The sequence below is a fragment of the Lontra canadensis genome, unplaced genomic scaffold, assembly GCF_010015895.1.
Source record: "Lontra canadensis isolate GAN:19392208 unplaced genomic scaffold, GSC_riverotter_1.0 scaffold153, whole genome shotgun sequence".
Lineage (NCBI taxonomy): Eukaryota > Metazoa > Chordata > Mammalia > Carnivora > Mustelidae > Lontra > Lontra canadensis.
Genome location: NW_022631147.1, coordinates 623745 through 649328, shown reverse-complemented (window position 1 = coordinate 649328; position 25584 = coordinate 623745). Strand labels below are relative to the sequence as shown.

Here is a 25584-nt window from a genome sequence, read left to right as displayed (position 1 = left end):
TTTACTTGAGAGAGAGAGAGAGAGAGAGCACACTCGTAGCATGAATGGGGGGAAAGGGGCAATGGGAGAGAAAGAAGCAGACTGCCCACTGAGCAGGGACCCAACTTGGGGCTCGATCCCAGGATCTCAGGATCATGACCTGAGCTGAAATCAAGAGTTGGACACTCAACTGACTGAGCCACCAGACGCCCTTATCTGTTTCTTTTATCCTCAGTTTGTTTCTCCAGACTAGCCTTTCTTTATCAAACAACAACAACAAAAAAAATCACAGTATGAACAAAAGAGAATTATTGGATTTTTACAGGCAATAGTATGTAGAAAATGTAGCATGCAGAGCACCTAAACTAATTCATCTAACGGTTCTTTCACTTAAAAACTTAGTCTGTTGTGACCCACTGTTCCTTATAGACAACTGAAAATACTTGCTACTGACTTGTCAAGACTCCTTTATCCGCGGGCACCTGGGTGGCTCAATGAGTTAAGCATCTGCCTTCAGCTCAGCTCATGATCCCTGAGTCCTAGGATTGATCCCCCCACCCCAGGTCTGGCTTCCTGCTCAGTGGGGAGTCTGCTTCTCTGTGTCCCTCTGACACTCCCCATGGGTCTTGTGGTCTCTCTCTCTTTCTCTCAAATGAATAAATAAAAAAATCTTGGAAAAAATCCTTTATCAAAGTATCCTTAGCTCAGATTTTCCTTCAGTGGCCACAATTATTAGCGATCATCACTTTTATGAAATAAAGTATAGCATATTAACAGACTATCTTTAACCCTCTCCTTTTTTTTTTTTCCTCAAAGATTTATATATTTTAGAGAGAGAGACAATGAGCACAGTAGGGGGAGGGACAGAGGGAGAGAGAGAGAATCTCAAGCAGATTCTGTGCTGAGCGTGGAGCCCAACTTGGGGCTCCATCTCAAGACCCTGAGATCACGACCTGAGCAGAAACCAAGAGTTGGACCATAACCAACTAAGCCACCCAGGCACCTCTCCTTTCTAATCAGCCCTTTCTGATACTTGAGTAAGTCACACTGAGGGAAGAATAAAGGGGTACTTCTTGCAAATGGTAATTCCTATATCTGTTGAAGAACTGCCCATTGCTAAGAATCTTGAATCTGAACACTGAACTTCCCAAGGGGCTCTAATTGCACCAACCTAAGTAGCAGCTGAATTTTTTTTTTTTTTTTAAGATTTTATTTGTTTATTTGACACAGAGAGAATGAGTTAAGTAGGGGGAGCAGTAGGCAGAGGGAGAAGCAGGCTCCTCCCTGAGCAGGGAGCCCGATGTGGGGCTCGATTCCAGGACTCCGGGACCATGACCCAAGCCGAAGGCAGACGCTTAACAACGGAGCCAACCAGGCGCCCCTAGCAGCCGAATTTTAACAAGATCTTGTCAAAGTTCAAGTGAGGGGCTTACCTGTTCCTGGGTCATCTTCTGCAGCTCATTCTCCCAGGCTGCCTGGTCATCGTCCAAATTATAGGAAGCTGGTGGAGTGAGTCCACGAAGGATCAGGGGGTCTCGGTCATGGCAGAGGGCTGTCAGGTGTCCAATATACAACTTTAATTTGCTTCTATTTTGGTCAAGTTCTAAGAGGGGCTGGATGATCTGAAGCAAAAAAATTGAGGAAAGTCAAGGTCATTCTGAAACAAGAAGTTCAAGTATCTTCATGCCTCCCAAGTCAAAGAAAGCTGACCAAAGACTAAAGCTCCTCTAAGCACCATTGAAATCTTCAGGATTATAAAAGATACAGTTCCACACACTTGCACATTTACACTGTCACACCCAACCGTTTCTGGAGACAGGTAGGGAATGTCGGCTTAGTCTATCAACAGAAACTGAGAGTTCCGTATTTAGGCAGGGGATTAAACACAGGACTAACTTGTTTTTACAAAGATGACATTCCTGATACAGAAAGACTCCAGTTACCTCACGATTTCTCTTCCCATTTATGAGTGGTTACAAAAAACTGCTAGTGAAATTTGCTCACTGAAAGCCTGGACAATATATACTTCATGTGTTCCTTCTCCTCCTGGAATGGAAGAAAAATTCTGTCTCTGAAGAAGGCGCATGTTTTTCTTGGCCATGAGATGTGATGAGTGAACTCATTACTAAATCTGCCTCAACCTGGCTTAAGCTCCCCTCATTCATTTCACAGAGCTATCCGATAGTCCTTCTAAACGGTGATTGATAAATCCTTATATAACACCAAACACCTGACTCACAGCCAAGGACTTTGAAATTCTCTCAGTTTTAAGACTGGTTTGATGTTTTTCTTAAAAAACAGTCCTATGTTTTTTTGTGTGTGTGTGTTTGTTTTGTTTTGTTTTTTTTTTTTGTATTTCCTTCACCCTGGATGATTAACTATCTCTTTGCTCCCTTTGGAAACACATTAAATGACAGATGGCTTCTGCCCAAAATTTCATCTGACGGCCCTCATGACAACACTCTGGTCAGGTACTTGGTAGTTGGTCAAAGGCTGGTGTGCTTGGGAAGAGCTGGGCCGGATCTCACATCTCAGAATGCTAAAGTGTTAGAGCAGCACCTGCTTGACACACAGCAGCTATGAGAGCTGCGAAGCCCCACCAAAATGCTGGCAATTCTCAAAATGTTCCCAGGGCTTACAATGCACCTGTTGCATTTCACTAGGCTGGCATTTTCCATGCACAGGACACCTCGGACCCACCTAATGAATAAGGAGCTCAGTAATCTTCATTTACAGAAACGAGGACTGGCATGACTCTCAAAAGTGACACTGATTTCTCCCTGGCCTCCTCAGAGGCTGGCTCCTGCTGCTTTCCTTTGTTTCTCTTTCAGAGTATTTAAATGAACAAAGTTTTAAATTTTTATTATGAAATCAATACATACTTTACTCTGAAAAATATGGGGAAAAAGTGTAAAAGAAATAATAAAACAGGCTATAAGTGTTCCAACAAGACTACTATTTACAACATTGATTTCCTCCAAGTCTTTTTATAAACTTTTATAATTCAGCTTTTAATAGTATCACACTTTATATTTGCTCGATACACTGTTTATTCAATATTATGAGTACTACTCAAATATCACATATTCCTGGAAAACATGGTTTTCAATGATTGGTTTGTAAATAAATCACATTTCCTGTTTTTGATGTTATTTCCATGAAGTAATTAAGAGAGCTGAATGGCTAAAATAATCGTTAGCTTACGAAAAGATGAGAGTTCAGAGTTTAGGCCTATCTAGTATTACACATTATAGAAATTGAGGCCTGGCTATACAAATCAGAGAAAGTAGATCAAATCAGCATTATTTTATTTTTTAAACTCACATACACAATTCTTCAAGGATAAGGTTTAACTCTTAGGGGCTGAGGTGGAAGGTTCTTGGGCTCTGTATGAGAGCCCTAGCAGCAGGCTCATGGTACCAGTTCTTTGTTAGCATTTCCTACCTATGATAGACATATCAACACTGCCAGTCACAGAAGGGACTATTTCTTTCTTTTTCTTTTTTAAGATTTTATTTACTCATGAGAGAGAGAAAGAGAGAGAGTGAGAGGCACACACGGAGCCTGATGCAGGACTCCATCCAGGACCCTGGGATCATGACCCGAGCCAAGGGCAGATGCTTAACCGACTGAACCACCCAGGAGCCCAAGAAGGAACTGTTTCTAGAAAGCAAAGGATTTGGAGAGTGGTGAAGTTGGGTAATTTTCCACAAACATCACCTATCTCTCAAAAAGAATTGTATTTTACTTCTGATCATAAATGCATACCCACTGCAGAAAATTTTATAAAGAATTCTAAAGCATAATCTTTAAAAGCAATTTAAAAGCATTATTCCTTTAAATGAACGCACATTTTGCACATTAGTAACTAAACTCCCTAGTCATGGTTCTATTACCACATACCACATCCCTGAGGCCTCCAAGCAATGCAGCCCCTATTTCTTTTTTTCTTTTTTTTAGATTGGCCTTGTCTTCTTTCACTGACACACTGGAAACAAATTGGGGAGGGGGTTCACTTTTGGGATTTCCACTTATTCCCATTCTGTGTGTATGTATCTATAGTTGTTATCACATCTGGCTGCAAGGCTGAAAAAGCTGGTATCTTAGGTAATTAATGTTTGTTTGAATGGGCAAACTGGCATAAAAAAGTATGACAAGTATGACTACAAAGGAAGGGGACAATGTGATAAATGGTAGTAATGGAGAAATCAAATTTCTTATAAGTAAATGGAATCTAGAAAGATACTATCTCACCACTATATGACTTCAGATGAAAAAATTTATGTTTTAGGTCTTAGTTCTTTTTTTTTTTTTTTTAAGATTTTATTTATTCATTTGAGAGAGAGACAGGGCACAAGCAGGGAGACAGGAAGAGGGAGAGGGAGAAGCAGACTCCCCGTTGAGCAGAGAGCCTGATGTGGGGCTCGATCCCAGGACCCTAGGACCATGACCCTAGCCAAAGTCAGATGCTTAACCCAGTGAGCCACCCAGGCACCCCTAGGTCTTTGTTCTTAATCAAAGATAAATTTCAAGTTAAGTTAAATGCACTTCATGCTGAAGTGCTAACTGATTTTAAAATGTAAGAGTCTTTTGCATTCCAGAATTTTTCAAAGTCCAAACTGAAAAGTTAAAAAAATGATGGAATTTGAGATTTTTTCCAGGATAAAGATTCATCCCATGTAATAGCCCAGATGTCTGTCCTTTCCTTCCATGTCAAAGGGAATTGCTTTAGAAAAATAAAACAAAACCCATGGAGTTTACTATGTGAAATAATCGGAAACAGCCCAAATAGCGCAGTTCCCAAATCTACCCACTAAAAAAAAAAAATCACTTCGGCCTCTTTGGGACATATTTAACCATGTCAATCATGTGGGAAATGCCCTTATCTCTTTCTTCTCCTCTCTATCCGACTTGGGCAGGCCACTTAGAAAAGAAATTGCATTTCCCACAAGGTAGAACTGCCACTGTGTAATCTCAAGAGGGAACGGGGACACTTGCCAAGTAGAATGAGGATGCCTTACAGGATCCCTAAGTTATGTCTTCTGTCCACATACAACGTCAGCCCATTGGCAGAAGTCCTACCAAAAACTGAGAAATGTGGTCTGGCTACATGAGTTCTACAGCTATGCAGAACAATCGTTATACACCTTTTCTGGCAAAAATAAGTTAAAAAATGAACTTGTATGACAACTTCTGTTTGTATCAAATATAATGACAAATGGCAATGTTCCCCCAATCCTATATTTACCAAATTGTTAAGGAAAAGTACTTAAATTGTAAAAAGGGATGAGAGATTTTCGGTTGAAATACTCATGGCTTTGTTGTGTCGTGCAAGGATTTATTTGCTTATGTATTAGGTTCTCAAACTGACTTCACAGGCCAGTGTTTGATGACATATGGTGACAGAGGACAGTGATCTTCTGAGGTGTTTATTTTAACCTCCTTTCCACTTAAGTGAGATTAGATGGGTAAAGGTCTTTTGGAAGACAGAGGAGTTGCTCCTGTATTGTTCAATGTAGATTTTAACTGAAAATTCCACAGTATTCCATTTCTGCAACCCATTTATCTATGGTATCTGAACATACTTTCTCAGACCATTTGACTCTTCAATACGAGGATGGATTGTGCAGAGTGAAAGACTCCTAACCAGTCCATTCCACAGCCTGCTTTTCTCTTCCTGTTCTATTGTTTCTGGGTCAGACATTTACTCTAAATATAGGTCAGTTGGTTGTAACACATTCTAGGAACTCATTTGAAAGGAATGCTTTATCTTCATAAAGACTGAGTGGGTAGGTACTGAGTATTATTTGGGACCTAAGATATTTGCTCTTGGGGTAATTAATATTTTGTTGTTTGAAATATGCCATTTTTTAAAAAGCTAAGGTTTATTGATAATTTACTGTGTTCCTTGTAAATAATTTTAAATTTACTATGATTTTTCTGTGGTTAGTGCACTGCCTTTATTTAATCGGCTACAAAACCTTTTTGTTCTTTCTATTTGCTGCTGAAGCCTTCAGAGGCAGGTTCAACTGTCCATATATTAACAGCATGAATGCGGGTGATAGTTCTGACTGTTGACTGGGTTACCATTATACTTCTATCCCCAATGTAGGTACATCAAGAAAAGCCCAGAACAACTAACATATTATCTTTCTAGAGACAGTACTCTCTTAATTGCATTCTTGTCCAGAGGTCCCAGCAGAGAACTAACTCTGAAAAGTAAAAAAGGAAAGAAGAAAATGAAATACATCAGTCTAATCTCAAAGTCTTTGCCCCCTCTCAATAACTAAGTTTATCTTCTTGACCATAACATATCTCAGGATCAGAAAGATGAAGGATAGTGTTAAGTCTCTTTACAAAGGTTTAGAGCTCTGTGTTATGTTCTCACTTATATGCAGCTATTTGGTGAAAGAATAGAGTTGTCTGAAAAATATAGTAATCCTCATAATACTTTTGCTTCATTGATTAGATATGTTGCATACCAAATGACATATATTGAAACTAAAAAGTTACCACTTAACAAACATTTAGTGACTGTCTTTGTGCCATGCCAAGTCTGGTTTTAGCTGATGAGAATATTAAGAATAAGGTGTGGTCTGACCTACATTTAAAAAAAATCATGAAATAGTGGAACTAATGTGTTCCATTATGTTGAATGTACATAAGAATAAAAATGCATAAATTCAGGATTTATCTTTAATTTTACTTTTGAAGTTTACTTCAGGTATACACTTACATTGCTAAATAAACCTCTTTGCCTTAATTGAAACTTAGCTTAACTTAGTTTTCATACATAAGGTCATAAAATTCAAGTTTTTAATTCTCAATGGTCTTTGAGATCCCACCTCTTTCTTTCTTGCTTTCTTTCTTTCTTTCTTTCTTTCTTTCTTTTTTTTTCTGAGAGGCAGGAAGGGGCAGAAGGAGAGGGAAGAAGAGCCTGACACAGGGCTTGATCTTATGACCTGAGCCAAAATCAAGAGCAGATGCTTAACCAACTGAGCCACCCAGCCACCCCTGAGATCCAACTTTTTAATCAGCCTTCTCATTTGAAGCCCAAACGGACAATTAGTGGACTCCCTAAATATTTTTGGTGTTACAATCCTCACCCATTTTTAACCCTATGAAATAGAATAAAATACATAAATTTGAGAATGGCCCTCATTTGATACTTCTCCTGTAAGAGACACACTGGACAGAAATATGCATAGCGTGTCTGTACCCTCATAATAGCTTATAAAAAAGTAAAAAATTCAGAACAGTTTATAAGATATATCTACATAACCTCCATCAAAAACCAAACCTTATTGTTAAAATTGAGAATCTGGAAAATTTTAATAGCTTTAGACTGAGCTTGTGCTTAGAGGACTAGTCACTTACTGAAAAACAATTCTGTAACAGCATAGCTGCCTTTCTTTTAGGGGTAAGTCAATAAACTTCCAAAATTTCAGGAAAAATTAACAGATAACCTAAAGTTAAAGACAAGAAACTTAAGGGCTCCAAATCCTGACCCTCACTTCATAAGTGCTTTTCATGTAGATCTATTTGACTCCCCATATTTTATAGAATGTGGCTGTCTTACATTTATCTTCCAAACCAAAAATAAAAATCACGACAAAAGCAAAATAATTCAGACGATTACTATATTATTTAGTATATTATTATACTATACTATACTATTACTATAACTCATGTTATACATATTTACTAAGTATCTCAAATATGAGTTCATCTCTACGTTGTCCAGCTCTGGCAAGAATCCTGCTAAATTGGTTTATCAAGAATCTCCCATCCTTGATATTTGATTACCCTCAATGTCTGATCAGGATCCTCACCCTCCACCATTCTCCAGGTGATGTCTGATCACTCTGGCCTGCCTTCAGCAAGGATCCTGTTAAGTAAGTTGAGCCAGAATGTGCCCTTCTCCCTAAAGTCTCCTCTTAGTAAGCCTCCACCCACTGACCCCTACCCTGCTTCTTGGCTATAATTTCCACTTTTCCTTGTTGTATTCAATTCAAAGATTGTTAAGCACAATCTTTCTCCCCACTGAAAAACTCCACTGCAGTGATCCCTATACCTATCACAATGGTCCTGAATGAAGTCTGTCTTACTGTTTCAAAAAGTGAATGGATAATTTTTTTTCTTTAACACTGGGTAAAGGAGAGGAATAGTAAATACTTGGTTATCATTAGCAGTTCAGGTCCAGGGACTACTGGATAACTGAGATGAATAAATTTTAATCAGAAATCTTACCACAAATAGAAATATCTGGTTCTTAAAGTAAAAACTCTCTTCAAAGGTTTCAGATTTAAAGGGCTTTATGGTTTGTTAAAGTTTAAATGTGTCTATGAAAGCCAAAAAAGACTACGGGTTTTGAAGTACAAATAAAAGTGGGAATAATTTTTTAAAATAACATGTGATCATTTCCTCTTAGTCTTACAGCTCAGAAGTCTGTTGTCAATTTTTCTTTAAGCATATATTACCATTTCGGCAAGACAAAACAAAACATCCCTTACTTGTTGATCCAGACGGAGAGAAAAAATTCTGTACTCGAAGTCATAAGGAGATAGGAAATGGTACAGAATAAAATGAATCCCGAAATCTGAACCATAGAGCTGCTAACTACATTTTGCCTATTTTTTTCTCCATTTTGTTAAAACCTATTTTATTTTATGCAGTATAATAAATGTTACTCAAATATAGTAAGAGTGTTGGGGGCCTGCCCACTAGTGAGGGAAGAAATCTGCTGAGCCCCTTTATTTATATGCTTATGGAGGATGTTAAGGCTGTAGGTATTTCAAGTACCTATTTTAATATCTGGAAACTTGTAAGATATGTGAAAATATGGTCATTTACTATTAAGGGGGCAGACAAGTATATACAGATAAGAAGTATAGATAAATGGACATTAAGTGGGCGCCTGGGTGGCTCAGTGGGTTAAGCCGCTGCCTTCGGCTCAGGTCATGATCTCAGGGTCCTGGGATCGAGTCCCGCATCGGGCTCTCTGCTCAGCAGGGAGCCTGCTTCCCTTCCTCTCTCTCTGCCTGCCTCTCTGCCTACTTGTGATTCTGTCTGTCAAATAAATAAATAAAATCTAAAAAAAAAAAAAAAAAAAATGGACATTAAGTGGAGAGAATGCTATTATGAGGCACAGAAGCTACTATAAGCTAACCTATTAAGAGGACACATATTTTAGGCTCCCAGAAAATGTAGTCAGATGAGAGAGTTCAATAACTAGAATAATTAAGAAAGCCATCCAGTTGGGGAGACTGGATGGGTTATCCGACTAATCGGATAAGCGTCTGCCTTTGGTTTAGGTCATGATCCCAAAGTCCTGGAATGGATGCCCACATGAGGCTCCCTGCTCAGTGGGGAGCCTGCTTTTCCTTCCCCCACAGCTCCTGTCAAATAAACAAACAAGATCTTAAGAATAAAAAGCTATTCACTCTGCTAGATTGAGAAATGCTAAGAGCAGGTGTGTGTTCCAAAATTCATCCTTGCTCTTAAGAGCTAGTAAGGATGGGAAAGCATCTATCTTCAGTTCAGTTCTTGGCCACAACAAATCATTTACTGTATTTTAGTGAACAATGCAGGGCTTAAATATCTCTGTGTGTGTGCACCTAAAAGTGCACAAACAGATGAATGACTTCCCCATTCTACAGGAACGTTCCACAGCTACACACTTATGAATGAGAAATTGTGTGGAAAAAATCCTAGGTATGGGGGAGAATAATGAGGCAGAAGAAGAGGCTCACATTCTTTGAGCAGGTGAGCCAAATGAATGCTGATGCTGCAAACTAGTTAGACAGTTGGCCACAGGCAAAAATGGCGGCTTCAACTCCTCGCATGCCTGTGCACATACCTAAGTGCTGAAATTGTAACTCACGTTCCATTCTGATCCTTTGAGGTCTGGTGCCTAAAGTACCCCTGCTATAATTGTTTGTTGCAGTCAAGCACAACAACACTTCTTGGCATTATTACATGTCTGCTAGACAGATGGATCTGGAAAACAGCAACATGCTTGTTGCTTGCCGGGCAAACCACGGTAACAATCTTTCACAACATCTCATTTTCTTCTCTTTCTAATGCAATGTACCAATTGCACCGGAAGTGGAAGAGAAGGCCAAATGGAGGTGCCAACCTTCCAACCTTGACGTATGTCAATAAATAAGGAAGGACATAACAAAGGATATGAATCTACATTACAGGGAAAAAATCCACTGGCTCCTTCTCACAGTCTACAGGAATACAGAGAAGAGCCAAGTACGATTATCTAGCAATTATGAGATTGGATAGTTTACCTCTAATAAGGGCTCCCAAACAGAGGCCAGTCTTTGGAGGAGACTGTTCTGTCATTAGCTTATTTCAAGGTCAGGTTAAAGGTGCATGTGCGTGGTGTTGGGAGGAGTAGAATGGGATAGTTTGCCACTAGTCACATTATTATTTCAACTCTAGTGTCAAAGCAAACACAAGGGGACCATGTAGGTATTTAGAAGTTCACTGCGGAATGCTCGCTGATAGACTGTGACCACTGAGGGGCTCATTCTGTGTCTGAAGCCTTTGGAAGATGTGGCTCTTCATTAAACAGTGCTTAACAAGAACATGGCCTAGGAGGGGGCAGGTGGGAGAGAAGGAGAGTCTACTTCTCACTTGAAATGCAGGAAAATATAAATGTATCTGCAGCTGTGTATAAATATCAGAAGTGAAGTATCTGCACTATTTAGAGAAAGACTAATTATGTACAGAAATCTGATCTCTTAATGTTAAAGTCAGAAATAACCAGGAAACAAAATGACAGGGTGGAGACACGTGATCTGGTGTGCATGAGAGGGCACATGTATGTGCCTGCAGCGGCAGGGGGGTGACAAGGGCAAAATGGAAGAAAAGACCTGTGTAAAATTGCCCTTAGCCATTATTTTCAGCTTGAGCACAGCTTCGAACTCGGCCAACTGGGAGGATGGGTGTGCTTCAGAACCAGTACCATGACAGGCACAAAGGGTGATCCCTTAACTTCTCTCTCTCATTATTATAAATTGAAATAAAGCTAGGATCCTAGTGAGCTTGTAGCGAATTCCAAGAGATCAGGATGTGCGGCCCCTCCTTCCACCGCAGCAGCATCCCTTTTCTCTCCTTTCCCCTTTACCTCTCTCTCCTCCTGACCTACCCGCATGGAGAATTTTTATTTCCACTCCACACACACACACCAAAAAATGTGGGAGGGCTCTTGGCTGTTCTGACAGAGCTGTCCTTCCTGGATTTATGTCTGCCATAGTCAATCAGGAAATCATATTTAAGAAGCAAATTCTTTCTGAAAATTTTATACACCATGAACAAATCCCACGGATTAACGATTTCCAGACATTACAGCTTTTACCTTGGGAGCAATCCAGGCTTTGGGTGGAAAAAAAAAAAAAAAACTGGGGAAAAACAAAAATTAGCACGATGGTTTTCTCTACTCATTTTATTTGAGAATAAAACCTCCCATACAGTCACTGAATTAATCTCCCCCCCCAACTCTCTGAAAGTAAAAATTTCTTAGCAAAACACAAACTCTGACAGATATCACCATTTCATTATGACTAGTAGCCGATGCTTTAGCAAAGCTTTATTATTATTTGAGGATAAAAACATTACTATGACAAAATAGGCTCAGCATAGAAGTACCAGAAATCCTACAAGATGTGACTGATGTTATGTGTTGTAAGTTAACAGCCAGATTTCAGGATTAAGTAATGTGGGGCAAGCCAAGTTTTCTGTATGTATATATGTATATGTGTATATGTACACACACACACACACACACACACACACACACACATATACACATATACATACATACATACATATATCCATCCCCCAATTTTTGGAAGAAGGATCCATGTGCCCTGATTCCCTCTGATCCAACACAGGGTTCATTAAGTGCTGACTGAAGGACTGTGAAGTCCAATGGCAGAGTGCAGCAGCCCCACTGGAATGTGAGGAACAGAGTGGTCAGAAAGAGCAACACAAGCGTTCTGATAGAGCTGACAGATCTGGGGAGAAAAATGTTAGAGTGCTAGCAAGTGAAAAAATGGAGTGCCAGCAGGCCAAGGGAGAAAGTTCCGAGGACCCGGAAATGGGAGTCCATCTAGCCCGATCAGGTGAAGCTACGTGACACACCAGAGCAGGAAGGCTCCTAGTGACTTGACAGTGGGGGAAGAAATTATGTTTGTGCAGAATCTTCAAATTTGTTTTATCTACCAGGCTCTAGCCCCAGCTTTTCATCCTCATGAAAGAGCTACCATACAAATGGACCCACATCCAAATTCTGTACCAGTTTAGTGAGGAACTACGAAGGTTAGAGACCATGTTCCTGATAAAATCAGATCCCTAACACATTAAGGGTGTTTAGAAAATAGGAAATGGGATGGAAAAGTGAAGTAGCAACTCCAACTCTAAAGATCACGCAAAGAGGAAAAACAAAAAGAGAATGCAAAATATACCTTTGCTTCTATGTGTTAATCTGTTCATGTCATTAGTGCTCTTCCTTGGTTTCTTTCCAGGGAGCACACTTTCAGTGCCACAGACTTTCACAGCAACTAAAAGGAGGAATAGCTCTCTTCATGTTTTAAGCAATCTGCTCAAACACAGTTTGGGGGAATTCTTCATACTCTATTGCTTTTAGGCTTCAGCAGCTGTAATCTTATATATGAGATGTTACTGCTGGCAAGAAATCAGAAGCTTTAGATCATCCACAGGAAGCAAAGTCTCTGCCATCTACATCTAAGCAGTAAGATCTCATTTGGTTTGGTGTACTTCTCTATTTGTCTATTTAATAAACCATCCACACATCATTTCCCAGATATTCCATTTCAAAGAATACTGCAAAGCTGGGGCACCTGGGTGACTCAGTTGGTTAAGCAGCTGCCTTTGGCTCAGATCATGATCCCAATGTCCTGGGATCGAGCCCCACATCAGGTTCCCTGTTCAGCGGAGAGCCTGCTTCACTCCCTTTCCCTCTGCCTGTCACTCTGCCTACTTGTGGAATCTCTCGTCAAATAAATAAATAAAATCTTAAAAAACAAAAACAGAGAATACTGCAAAGCCATCCTAAGGCTGACATTTATGTCTCAGACTATCTTGTGAGTTCAGTATCATACATTCTATGGTACTGGGAGGTTTTCAGCATTCCTTGATTTCATTAACAGGCTCGTCTAAACTATCATACTTTTCTGTGCATGAGAATAAAGCATCAGGTTCACGTGTTACTTAACACCCCCCACCCCCAACGCACTATATGGTTTGATCAGCAGGGGCTGGGCTCCTCTGAGCTGGAACTCTCTTGGAGCAATTACAACTTGTACCTTCTAGGAAAGCACAGTTGTTTGCCTGGCTGCCTGCTTTACCTGCCTCATATTAGTTACTTCACTCATGTAAGTTTTTGCTAGTTAACTAAAGAATTAAAGTAATGTTGGTGGTCCTCTGTATCTTAGGATCTTAGTTAAGAATCTTATCGATTTGAGTATTTCTCTGGCAAAAGCTGCTGTGGCATCTCATGTCCTATAGCACTACACCCATAAACATGTAGCCATAAGCATGTAGGCCCTTTGCTGGTAATCATGTTAACTACTGAGCATCCAGTTTCAAAGACTGGTGAAAAAAGGCTTTTTTACCCAGAGCCTGCCCTCACCGGAGACAGATTTGTATCACTTACATTACCTGCTCCAAAATGTTTGCTCTGTATTGATGACTCTTGTGAGGAAGTGAAGAACTAGAGAGCAATACTGCGCCATGGTTAAGAGCATGGGCTCTGGAGACTGGTTTAATTCCAGGCTCTGCAACATTCTCACTATGAGACCTAGGACAAGTTACTTTGGGGATAGTACATTTTATGGAGTTATAATAATCTATGTGTCTACCACATAGTAAGCTCCTTTAGTAATTATTAACAATTATTATTTTCAAGACTCTGTTTCATCATCTATAAAATGCATCTGAATCCATGTAAAATACAAGTTATTCTTGATAACTTTAGCTGACATTCTGACCCTGAGGACATTTTAACCCTATCATTTGCCCTTAGCTCCACCAACAACTGTGGATGGTAAGATAACAGCATGGGAAGTGATGAGAACAATGAAGAACTGGATAAGCAATAGACCCGAGGTTGGTAAATTACATTCAGTGGACCAAATTTAATACCACTGCCTGTTTTCTGTAATCTAACATCTAAGAATGGTTTTTACATTTTCAAATGGTTGAAAAAAAGAAAAAAGAACCACTTTTGGTGACATGTAGAAATTATATAAAAATCAAATTTCAGGACCCATAAACAAAGTTATATTAGATCACAGTTATGCTCGTTTATTTACACATTGCCTACGGTTGCTTTCACACTGCAGCAGCAGAGCTGAATAGTGGTGACAGAGCACAGAGTTCATAAAGTACAAAATATTTACCATATGAACCTTCACAAAAAAATTTGCCAATCCCTACAATAGATCAATTCCAGACAATGGGGTAACTGTAATATTAGTTAATTCTTATAATCTTCTCACAGACTAGTTAAGACATAAATAATAATTACCATTAAAAAATTCAGTTAATAACTACATAGGCACTCCTATGTTTCTTGCAGTGTTACTTATAATGGCCAAACTATGGAAGCAGCCCAAGTGTCCACTGATGGATGAATGGATAAATGGATACATGGATAAAGATGTGGTATGGATGTGTGTGTGTATATACACACACACACACACACAATAGAATATTATTCAGCCTAAAAAAGAATGAATTCTTGCCATTTGCAATGACATGACAGTTTTATGCTAAGCAAAATAATAAATCAGTCAGAGAAAGGTAAACACTGTATGATTTCATTCATATATGGAATTTGAGAAACAAAACAAGCAAGTAAAAAAAAAAAAAAGAAAAGAAAAGAAAAGAAAAAGAAACCAGACTCTTAACTATAAAGAGCATGCTGATGGCTACCAAAGAGGAGGTGGATAGGGAGATGGGGGAAATAGAGGATGAGGATTAAAGAGAATATACACTTATCATGACAAAAAAATAAAATGATAGAAAAAATCATTTCATAATGAATATTATTTGCATCGACATCAGTATCAAAACAAAATACTGGCAAAACAGATAACTGAATTTGGCAATAGACACAGAAAGAAAATTCCATTGCAGAAAACTATAATTAGTAAAATCTGATATGGGCAAAACTCTGAATGATAAATAAAATCATTATACAATTTATTTATTATTTTTATTTATTTCTAAAGATTTTATTTATTCATTTGAAAGAGAGAGACAGAGAGAGCACAAGCAGGGGTAGAGGGAGAAGCAGACTCCCTACTAATGTGGGAGCCTGACATGAGGCTTGATTCCAGGACCTGGAGATCATGACCCAGACACTTACCCATCTGAGTCACCCAGGTGCCCCAATCATTATACAATTTAAATATGAAAAAGAACTGATACTAAAATGATTCACTAAAATAAGAATATTGAAGAAGTTTAGGTATTTTCAATTATACGTGTGGAAAATTGATAAAGAAATTAAACCGGGGGCACCTGGGTGGCTCAGTCAGTTAAGAGGCCAGCTCTTGATTGTGGCTCAGGTCATGGTCTCAGAGTCCAGGTATGGAGCCCTGATTTGGGCTCCATGCTTAGTGGGGAGAGTCTGCTTGGGATTCTCTCTTTCCCTTTCCTTCTACCCCTTCCTTGGTCACACACGCATATGCTCTCTCTCTCTCTGTCTCTCAAATAAATAATTAAAAAAAAAAAAGAAAGAAAAAAGAAATTAAATGGAATTAACTTAGTTTCAGCTCCAGCAAATATTCAGTGAAAATTCCCTGATACTGGTCTATTCTGATCTAAATATGGGCAAATAGGTCAAATATTTTTATGAGTCAAACAGTCTCAAGGTCAACAAAAATTAAACACTAATTGGATCAAAACGGCACCCGGTACTCATTTTCAGTCCAGAACACAAGAGATGGGAGGAGTTTTTGAGATCATGTAGGTCAACTACTCCGCTTCTCCTTGCCCTACTTTCTAAATGAAAAGTTCAAGGCCAAGAGAGGTAATCTGACCTGTAAATACGGTTAGGGGCTATGTAGCTCAGCTTAATGGCCATGTGTGTCACAGCTTGGTGCTTCTCATCTTGAACAATACAGAACATGCAGGCTTTATTCACTGCTTTTTATCTGAATAGTTTCTCTGGACACATTAACTTTCTGGACTGTAATTGGGCTTTCACACTGTGTTCTCTATTTTCTAAACCAAAGAAGATTGGAAACAATTTGGGACATTTCTTAGAAGAACCAATGTTTCTTGATAATGAATATATTCCCAGTTTACTAACTCTTCCACAATTGTATCCATTCAGGCCTTTAGCATCACTCTCCAGGACAAAATAAGAACTTAATCTTAACTGCCCTTGTCTCCAGTATTCTCCCTATTTTGTCCATCTGTCTTCATGATCTACCTGCTGACTGCATCACCCTCATGGCTTGTCATCCCCCTACCCTGACACTCCGTGATGTTATTTATAAGTCCATGAATTCTAAGACATGCCTCCCTTCAAAAAGTAGAGCCCAAGATACTCTGCTCCATTAAATGTGGGATGGTCTTGGTGACTTGCTGCTAAGGAAAAGAATATGGTAAGAGTGATGATATGTAACTTTTGATTCTAGGTCATAGAAGGCATTTGTGGCTTCATCCTTGTTCTCTTCTCCCGAATCATTTATTTTTGGTGAAGCTGGCCACCTTGGCCACCTTGTGGCTAGATCCATACGGCGAGGAAATGACGGTTCTTACCAATAACCAGATGGACAGTGGATGAACCATCTTGAAACTGGATGCTCCATTCTCAGTCGAGTTTTTGGATAACTGCATTCCCAACTGACATCATGATTGTAACCCATAACAGACTCTAAGTAAGAACCACCCAGCTAAGTGGTTCCTGAATTCCTGACCCACAGAAACCATGGAAATGACAAAAACTTATTGTTTTTCTATGCTGCCAAATTTGGGAGTAATAGGTTATGTACAAATAATTAATATACATCTTAAGCACTATCTATCATGAACTATTAAGAATATACCATATTTGGGGATGCCTGGGTGGCTCAGTTGGTTGAGCCACTGCCTTTGGCTCAGGTCACAGTCCTGGAGTCCCGGGATCAAGCCCGCATCGAGCTCCCTGGTAAGCAGGGCGGTCTGCTTCTCCCTCTGACCTTTTCCCGTCTCATGTTCTGTCTCACTGTCTATCTTTCTCTCTCAAATGAATAGATGAAATCTTTAAAAAAAAATAAAAAAAAGAGTATACCAAATTTGTTATGCTATTTATATGTCTATGTTCTTTTCTAAAATTACATCTGCTTGGCAAAAGCCAACTGCTTCTTTAAGAGGCAGCTCAAGTGTCACTTTCTCTGTGAAACCTTGAGCCTCTTTGTGGAGGCCTGGGTTTTCCCATTATATCTTGTATAACTTTTCTGTTGGAGAGTATGTGGTTTACTATTTGTTTTACAGTGTTGAACCATGTATTTAAATCTATATACCTAACACAGTATATGGATTGGGCGTAGATGCCCAATAAGTATTTTTGAGTAAATTCTCTCATTTCAGTCTGTTTTAACTAAATAATAAAAATCTCAAACCATACTTATGGAATTATTCTATATGAACTTAGGACCCATATGTTAATGATAAAGGTTGTAGAGAATGGGCGTTTTGGTTTGTTAAAACATGAAGTGAGGGATAAACATCCTGGTTCAATTTCTAGAAGATACAACCATAGGAATGCTAGATTTTAAATAGTGACCCATCAACAAAATGACTATGAAAATTTAAACATTTAAGATGTTTTCATTTACTACCCAAAATGCCAAAAGCAAAATCTGAATAATTTATTTTATATTTATATGAAAAGGAAACCAGAGAGTCCAAGTGCTTTCTAGGTTTGCCAAATACCTCCTCATGCAAAAAGTTTGTGTTTCTAGTCTTGAAAATGAGGAAGAAAAGAGGGGTATATGTTCACTGTTGACTATTCTTTCAATGAAAAGAAATGAAGTCTTGCTAACAAGTGGTTTGCCTTACAACCTGAATTTTCACCAAAAAGAACCAGCATCTGTTTCAAATATTTTAAAGACTAAGCCCCATTTTGTGCTCTGCTTTGATCTCCCAGGATAATAGGAAGACAGTGATAGAGTCCAGCTACACCTCAATCAAGTGTGCTCATTTAATTTATCCCAGAAATGCTGACTGCCAGATCCAGCTGGAAACTTTAGTCTTGTCATCCTCAGATCAGGAGGAAGGAGGAAGACACATCAACAGAGAATGACTCTTTTGTTTTGGTTGATGATGCATTTTTGTATCCAAGAAAATATTCCTTTAACCCAAAACAGATAGTGATCTTAAAGACAGAGAGAATGTACAGAAAATAACAAATTAGTGAGAAGCTGAAGACAAGTTAACAAAAGGAATACTGTAGAACCCTATTGTAACAAGATTGTTGTTTGATAGTTCAGATAAAATGTGATTCAAATCATATCCTCCAAAATATAACCCCATAAAATAAAAATATGATCTAATAGGCAACTGCTAGGCCTGTCTTCCAAAACTATTAACAGGGGATCCTATCATATGTTAACTGGTAGATGTGGGTAAACTTAATGATATATTCTAGAAGGTACGCCAGACATTGACTATAGCTAAGATCAGTCTGGGAAACTGATAAACATGAATGCTGTCAGATTATAGGATAAACAACTTGTTAGGATACACAAGGAAATTAAAAGATTAAAAAATCTACTACTAATGCATAAAACCTTAAATAAAATACATGCAACTCTCTGGGGCACTTGCCTGGCTCAGTCAGTAAAGCATGCAACTCTTGATCTTGGGGTTGTGAGATCAAGCCCCATACTGGGCATGGAGCCTACTTAAAAAACAAAACATGTAACTTTCCTTTAGGGTAAAAACTAACCAGCTTTTTCATTCAAATAAATATATATTGAACTCTGCAGGGCCCCCACATTTTCAGGTGGCTGTAAAAATCAAGTAAGATGTGAAGAATTCTATTTTGTACAAAGTACAAGGATATTTTAAAGATTTATTTATTTATTTGAGAGAGAGAGAGAGAGAGAGAGTGCTAGTGGGGGTAGGGGCCGAAGGAAACCTCAAGCAGACTCTCTGCTGCGTGGAGCCCCACATGAGACGAACCCCAGGGTCCTGAGGATCATAACCTGAGCTGAAATCAAGAGTCAGCCGCTTAACTGAGCCACTCAGTGCCCCTAAAGTGTAAGATTATTTTTATTGTCCTGAAAGAATGTCTCAATCACAAATGACACCCCAAAGAGGAAAAAGATAACTTTTCCTCATTAGTCAAATACTCATAATCACTAAGGACCAATGGATCTGAGAGCATATATTCCAGAGACATTTAAAACACTGTAATTTTGAGTCTGAGAGAGAAATCATGTGAGTCACAAGACAACACCACCTTAAATTATTCAGGAGAAACTATAAACACATAGGATATACCTGCAGAACACTATAAATGATGTCTTAAGAATACTTAAGAGAAAGTTCTCTCCAGCAAATTATTTACAATTTTCTCACATAGTCTAAGAGGTCTCTGCCTCCATTGAGCTCATGTAATTAGCAAGCCTGTCCAGAATTACTTTAGAACCACAGTGTAGAGGTGGTGGCTTCTGCTTCTTACTATTGCCTGAAAATCACCCGCAGGTCAGAAAACTCCAGAAGCAAAAGTCACCTGCCACCAGGGGTACTTATGAAAGGTAATTAGGACTGACAATGCGTGTGGCTAACCTCCCATGCCCTGAGGCCTTGGAGAGGTACCTATATTGTTTCTCAGGCAGTACTGGTGAACTTGAACAATTCAATTAGAGATTCACGAAATAAAATAATTTCTTTTGCTGCAGGAAAAATTAATTGCCAGGATTGTGGGTTACTTGTGCAATTAAAGTAATGTTAGAAGAGAGGAGAAATCTATATAATAAACAGTAGCATCAGTGGATCTCATAAATATTCGAGGGTTGTATCACAACCACTATAAATGTCATTGCCACTATCATTTATTGAGTACCTCCTATGTGCCAGGCAAAGGGCTAAGTGCACTAAATACCTTATTATATTTAATCTGCACAATAGCCTTTGCTGCAGGTTTTATTATTGCCATTTAACAAACGAGGAACCTGACACTGAGAGAAGAGGTTAAGTGATTTGTGGGAAATTACACAGCTACCAAGTGACATTTAAATTAGGTCTAAAGACAAAACATGCTATTTACCACCAAGCTAAAAGGCCATAAAAAGAATACAATGGCCTTATAAAGAACACAAGAGAAAATATAGTTTGTCAGTTTCACAGGTGGGAGGCAATACTACATTTTTAAGAAAGCAGAAACTTCTGGGGCACCTGGGTGGCTCACTGGGTTAAGCTTCTGCCTTCAGCTCGCCTCATGACCCCAGGGTCCTGGGATTGAGCCCCGCATCAGGCTTTCTGCTCGGCGGGGAGCCTGCTTCCCCCTCTCTCTCTGCCTGCCTCTGCCTACTTGTGATCTCTCTCCCTCTGTCAAATGAATAAAGTAAAATCTAAAAAAAAAAAAAAAAGAAACTTCTAAGTGCACTAATGTGCATGTACCATAGCTATGACAAGAACACATACCAGAAAGCCAGTAATACTGGACTGTGAGACAACAAAATACTCACTGAGATTGCTTCAGGGTGGTGGGATTATGGGTAATTCTTTTCCTTTTCTATTTTCCAAGTTAAGTGGTTGGTGTTGACTACAAATCCTCTTCTCAATCTCCCTTCCTTAGGTAAAAGCTCAGATATGCATCAAGACACCTAGGTTTCATACAAAGAAGTCCTCACATAGTCATTTCTAAAGTATTTGTACATTCTGACAGGCAGAGAGAAGACAGTACATATAAATCTAGGAGATACAGTGAAGCCTACTCCTTTCTGCATCTGGAATGGGAATATGGAACTGGGTATGACTCTCTTTTGATGGTAATCCAGTTCTGGAAGACTCTGTCTAGGCTTTAAGAAAAAAAAAAAAAGTAGTGAAAGGGAGTTTGAGATACTTCTAGGCTGGTGACCAGTTATGAGAGAAATCTTAATTGGGAATAAGATGTATAAATTCACCTGGAGTACCAGTGTGTTGTGGCTCCTGGGAGCCTAAATGTCCTAGTGGGCTATTAGAAGGAGGGCAGAGGAAGCCATCTTGAAGGAATCCCAACACTAACAATACCTCTACACTGGAAAAATGTTTTTATAAGAAAAAGTGGAGTTCTTGGGTGATTGCTTCCAATATGACCAAGAAAAGAAGGAACAATAATCATGAAGAAAAGTGCTGCCAACCATGTGCAGCTTATTTATAGCACTAACTGCGCCTGATGTGGACCTGAGGAATAGGCCATTAAGACGTTCATTGTCTGAAACACAGTAGAAGACGCAGCATCCGGACATCTCTGAAGCAAGGGTCTTTGACACCTTTATGCTTCTCAAGCTGTAAGTGAAACTACATTACTGCAGGAATTGTGCCATTCACAGTAAGGTAGTCAGGAATGATTTTTGTGAAGCCCAGAAGAACCAAACACCCTCAACCCTGATTTAGACCTACAGGTGCTGCCCCATCACCTCTGCCAAAGCCAATGTAAGGAGCTGAGTTTTTAAGGCTGAAGAAAAGCTATCCTCTGGAAAAAAATAAAATGGAAATTATACTTTAAAAAAAAAGAAAAGAAAAAGATAAAGAGGATAAAATCTGGTTCAGTCACAGACTATCCTAAATTATGAAGGAAAAGAGAATGGTAAGTTGAATTAAGAATTACAAAGGCAGACAAAACATGGTGAAAAAAACCAGGGCATGATTATCATTAGGAAATAGAAGCAGCATTCTATTTCTACAATAATGTTGATAGAACTTTCAAATCTCATTAGCATGCACTACTTTATCTTACTGTATCAACGATTATAGTCCACAAAGCACATAACATAGTTGTAGCCTGAATTTGGCAAAAACTGTGGCCTACAGCAAAGGTCCTAGAATTCTGAGAATATCTGTAAGCTATCACAAAGCATGTGGGCTTCATAAAATGTTGATTTTCTTAGGAAGAGTGACTAACCTTAAAAATACAGAATGTTGGTGTTAAAAATACAGAGATTTGGCATCAAACAATTATATTCTGCTCTCATCAGCATTCCTTTGATGTATCCATTAAAAATGTTCTAAAACTAAAAATGAAGACTGACTGTATTATATTTCAAGTACCACACAGAGGCTATACAGAAGTGAGTGCTGGCTGTGTGTAGGTCACCAAATAACACCTATCGTTTGTATAGCAAATTATGGACTTACAACTTTCACGTTCATTATCTTGCCTTAAGAGAATAGGATAGTTATCATCACACTCGTTTTAGAGATGAATAAACTGAGGTTCTAAGAGGTTAATGACTTACTTGAAATCTCTGACCTTCATTCAATGTTTTTTTTATTATATCAAACAGCTGTCTACATTTTTCTTGGATAGTTCATGTGAAACAGAAAAACAGACATATTTGAACTTTGAGGAATTTAATATCTCAGTGCATTAGGGCCAGAAAAATGATAGTTGATCCTAAGAGTAAGTCTATCAGAGAAAAACAACTTTGGCAGTTGGAAGGCTGTACTAAAAGCTAAAAGCCCCCTGTCCAAGTCATATAAACAGATCAACATGGTCCCTTAGTTATTCTGGAAAGCCCAAACACATCAAGGAGGATGTGCATGAGACCTCTGTTCATAGAGGAATAATTATTTTTGTAACCAATTTTTTCTTCTTACTTCTTGCTGTGAGATAAGGCTGAATAGGTATAGATGACTGGCACCTCTCTTAGTTGAGTAAAAGATTCAGGATCTGGTGAGGCTGGTGAGAATGCTGGTGCACAATGCTTGTTTCTCCACTCTGTTCATCAGGACTGTTATGAGTTTGGGGGAAAGAGGAAAGCAGAAAGTAGAAAAGGATACCACCCACTGTTGCAGGAAAATATTACTATCCCCACAAGAGATATACCAAAATCACATACCAAAAAGTATTCTCACTCTCAGCTATTAAGCACAATCCAGCACAAGTGAATTGACAAAATCACACACACACACCCTTTATATAACAGAAATACAAATGTGAAAGAAACAAGTCCTGGCAGCAAAGAATCCTAGCTCTCTTCTAGTCTAAGCAGCAAAGTGCCGTTCCAAAGCTAAAAAGATTAACAACCAAATGAACAGAAAGAAAAGACAAAAAAAAATTTCTTAGGTTTTAAAGATTCAAGTAAAAGCTTCTTGAGGTCCCAAGCCATTCTAGTATTTTCCCTGGCTATGAGTTAGTGAGTTACTATTGACTTGCAGAGTACATATATCATCAGCTCTTCTCAAGATCAATGTTTCAGCAGATGGTCCATAAAGAAAACACAGGTGACTACTTCAGCATTTGCTTTATTTCTGTTTAAAATGTCAAAACCTGGGGCGCCTGGGTGGCTCAGTGGGTTAAAGCCTCTGCCTTCGGCTCAGGTCATGATCCCAGGTCCTGGGATCGAGCCCCGCATCGGGCTCTCTGCTCAGCAGAGAGTCTGCTTCCTCCTCTCTCTCTGCCTGCCTCTCTGCCTACTTGTGATCTCTGTCTGTCAAATAAATAAATAAAACCTTAAAAAAAAAAAATAAAATGTCAAAACCAATCTAAGGGAGGTTCATAGCAATAAATGTCTACCTCAAAAAACAAGAAAAGTCTCAAGTAAACAATCTAACTTTACACCTCAAGGAACTAGAAAAAGGACAAATAAAGTCCAAAGTCAGTAGAGGGAGGATACCAAAGATCAGAGCAGAAATAAATGAAACAGAAACTAAAAAGACAATAGAAAAAAAAATCAATAAACTAAGAGCTGTTTTTTTGAAAAGATAAACGAAATTGACAAATAATAGCTAGACTCTCCAAGAAAAAAAAGGAGAGAGGATTCAAATAAATAAAATCAGAAATAAAAGAGATGTTATAACTGATACCACAGAAATACCAAGGATCATGAGACTACTGGGCACAATTACGTGCCAAAAAAATAGACAACCCAGAAGATAATGATAAATTTCTATAAACATACAAAATACTAAGCTTGAATCATGAAGAAACAGAAAACCAAAACACACCATTATTGAGTAAGGAGACTGAATTAATAATCAAAACCCTCTCCAAACAGAAAAGGTTTGGACCAGATAGTTTCACTGGTCAATTCTACCAAACATTTAAAGAATTAACAGGAATTCTTCCCTATTAAAAAAAAAAAAACCAGAAGAGTGGGAACTCTTCCAAACTCTTTTTATGATTAAAAAAAAAACAGAAAAAGGGGCGTCTGGGTGGCTCAGTGGGTTAAAGCCTCTGCCTTTGGCTCAGGTCATGATCCCAGGGTCCTGGGATCGAGCCCCGCATGGGGCTCTCTGCTCAGCAGGGAGCCTGCTTCCTCCTCTCTCTCTGCCTGCCTCTCTGCCTACTTGTGATCTCTGTCTATCAAATAAATAAATAAAATCTTAAAAAAAAAACAGAAAAAAATGTCACAGGAAAAAATAATTACAGGCCAATATCCCTGATGAATATGGACATAAAAATACTCAAGAAAACATTCACAAACTGAATTCAACAATACAATAAAAGGATCCTGATCACACCCCTGACTGCAGTTTATTCCACTGATGCAAGGATGCTTCAACATTTGCAAAATTAGTCGACACAATATATCACACTAACAAAATGAAGGATAAAAATCATATGACTATCTCGAGAGGCAGAAAAAGCATTTGACAAAATTAAACATCCATTTATGATAAAAACCCTCAACTAAGTAGGTATAGATGGAACATACCTTAACATAATAAAGGTCATATACAACAAGCCCACAGTTAACATATTCAATGACCAAAAAATGGGAGTGCTTATTCTAAGATCAGGACACAACAAGAATGTCTATTTTTTTTTAAATTTTTGTGATTTTTAAAAAAATCTTTATATTTCTTTTCAGTGTACCAGAATTGTTTATGCACCACACCCAGTGCTCCAAGCAGTATGTGCCCTCTATAATACCCACCACCAGGCTCACCCAACTACCCCCCCCTTCAAAACCCTCAGATTGTTTTTCAGAGTCCATAGTCTCTCATGGTTCATCTCCCCCTCCAATTTCCCTCAACTCCCTTTTTACCACACTTCTCCAGCAAAGTATTGGAAGTCCTAGCCAGAGCAATTGAGCAAGAACAAGATATAAAAGCCATCCATATCAGAAAGGAAGATGTAAACCTGTCACTATGTGCAGATGACATAACATTAGATACAGAGAACCTTAAAGACTGTACCAAAAACTGTTACAGCTAATAAATGAATTCTATAAAGTTGTAGGATATAAAATCAATACACAAAACCTTTTGTGTTTTTATATACTAATAATAAACTATCAGAAAGAGAAATTAAGGAGCCCATCCTGCTTACAATTACATCAAAAAGAATAAAATACCTAGGAACAAATTTAACCAAGGTGGTATAAGACCTGTATACTGAATACTGTAAGACATTAATAA

At 38.6% G+C, this 25584-nt stretch overlaps 1 protein-coding gene and 1 pseudogene across 10 annotated transcripts in view; one reads left to right on the top strand and one right to left on the bottom strand.

The window, feature by feature from the left end:
• ERC1 (ELKS/RAB6-interacting/CAST family member 1) overlaps nt 1-25584 on the bottom strand; it is a 563354-nt gene that overhangs the window by 44192 nt on the left and 493578 nt on the right. For 5 of the 10 annotated variants that reach the window (XM_032844415.1, XM_032844410.1, XM_032844412.1 and 2 more), the window contains one exon: nt 1413-1601. In XM_032844415.1, the coding sequence (XP_032700306.1) occupies nt 1413-1601 (189 nt within the window). Of the gene's footprint in view, nt 1-1412; nt 1602-25584 lie in introns of those variants that run through there. The other 5 variants (XM_032844416.1, XM_032844419.1, XM_032844418.1 and 2 more) reach the window with 1 other exon arrangement.
• Nucleotides 21125-21658, top strand: LOC116859285 (annotated as a pseudogene).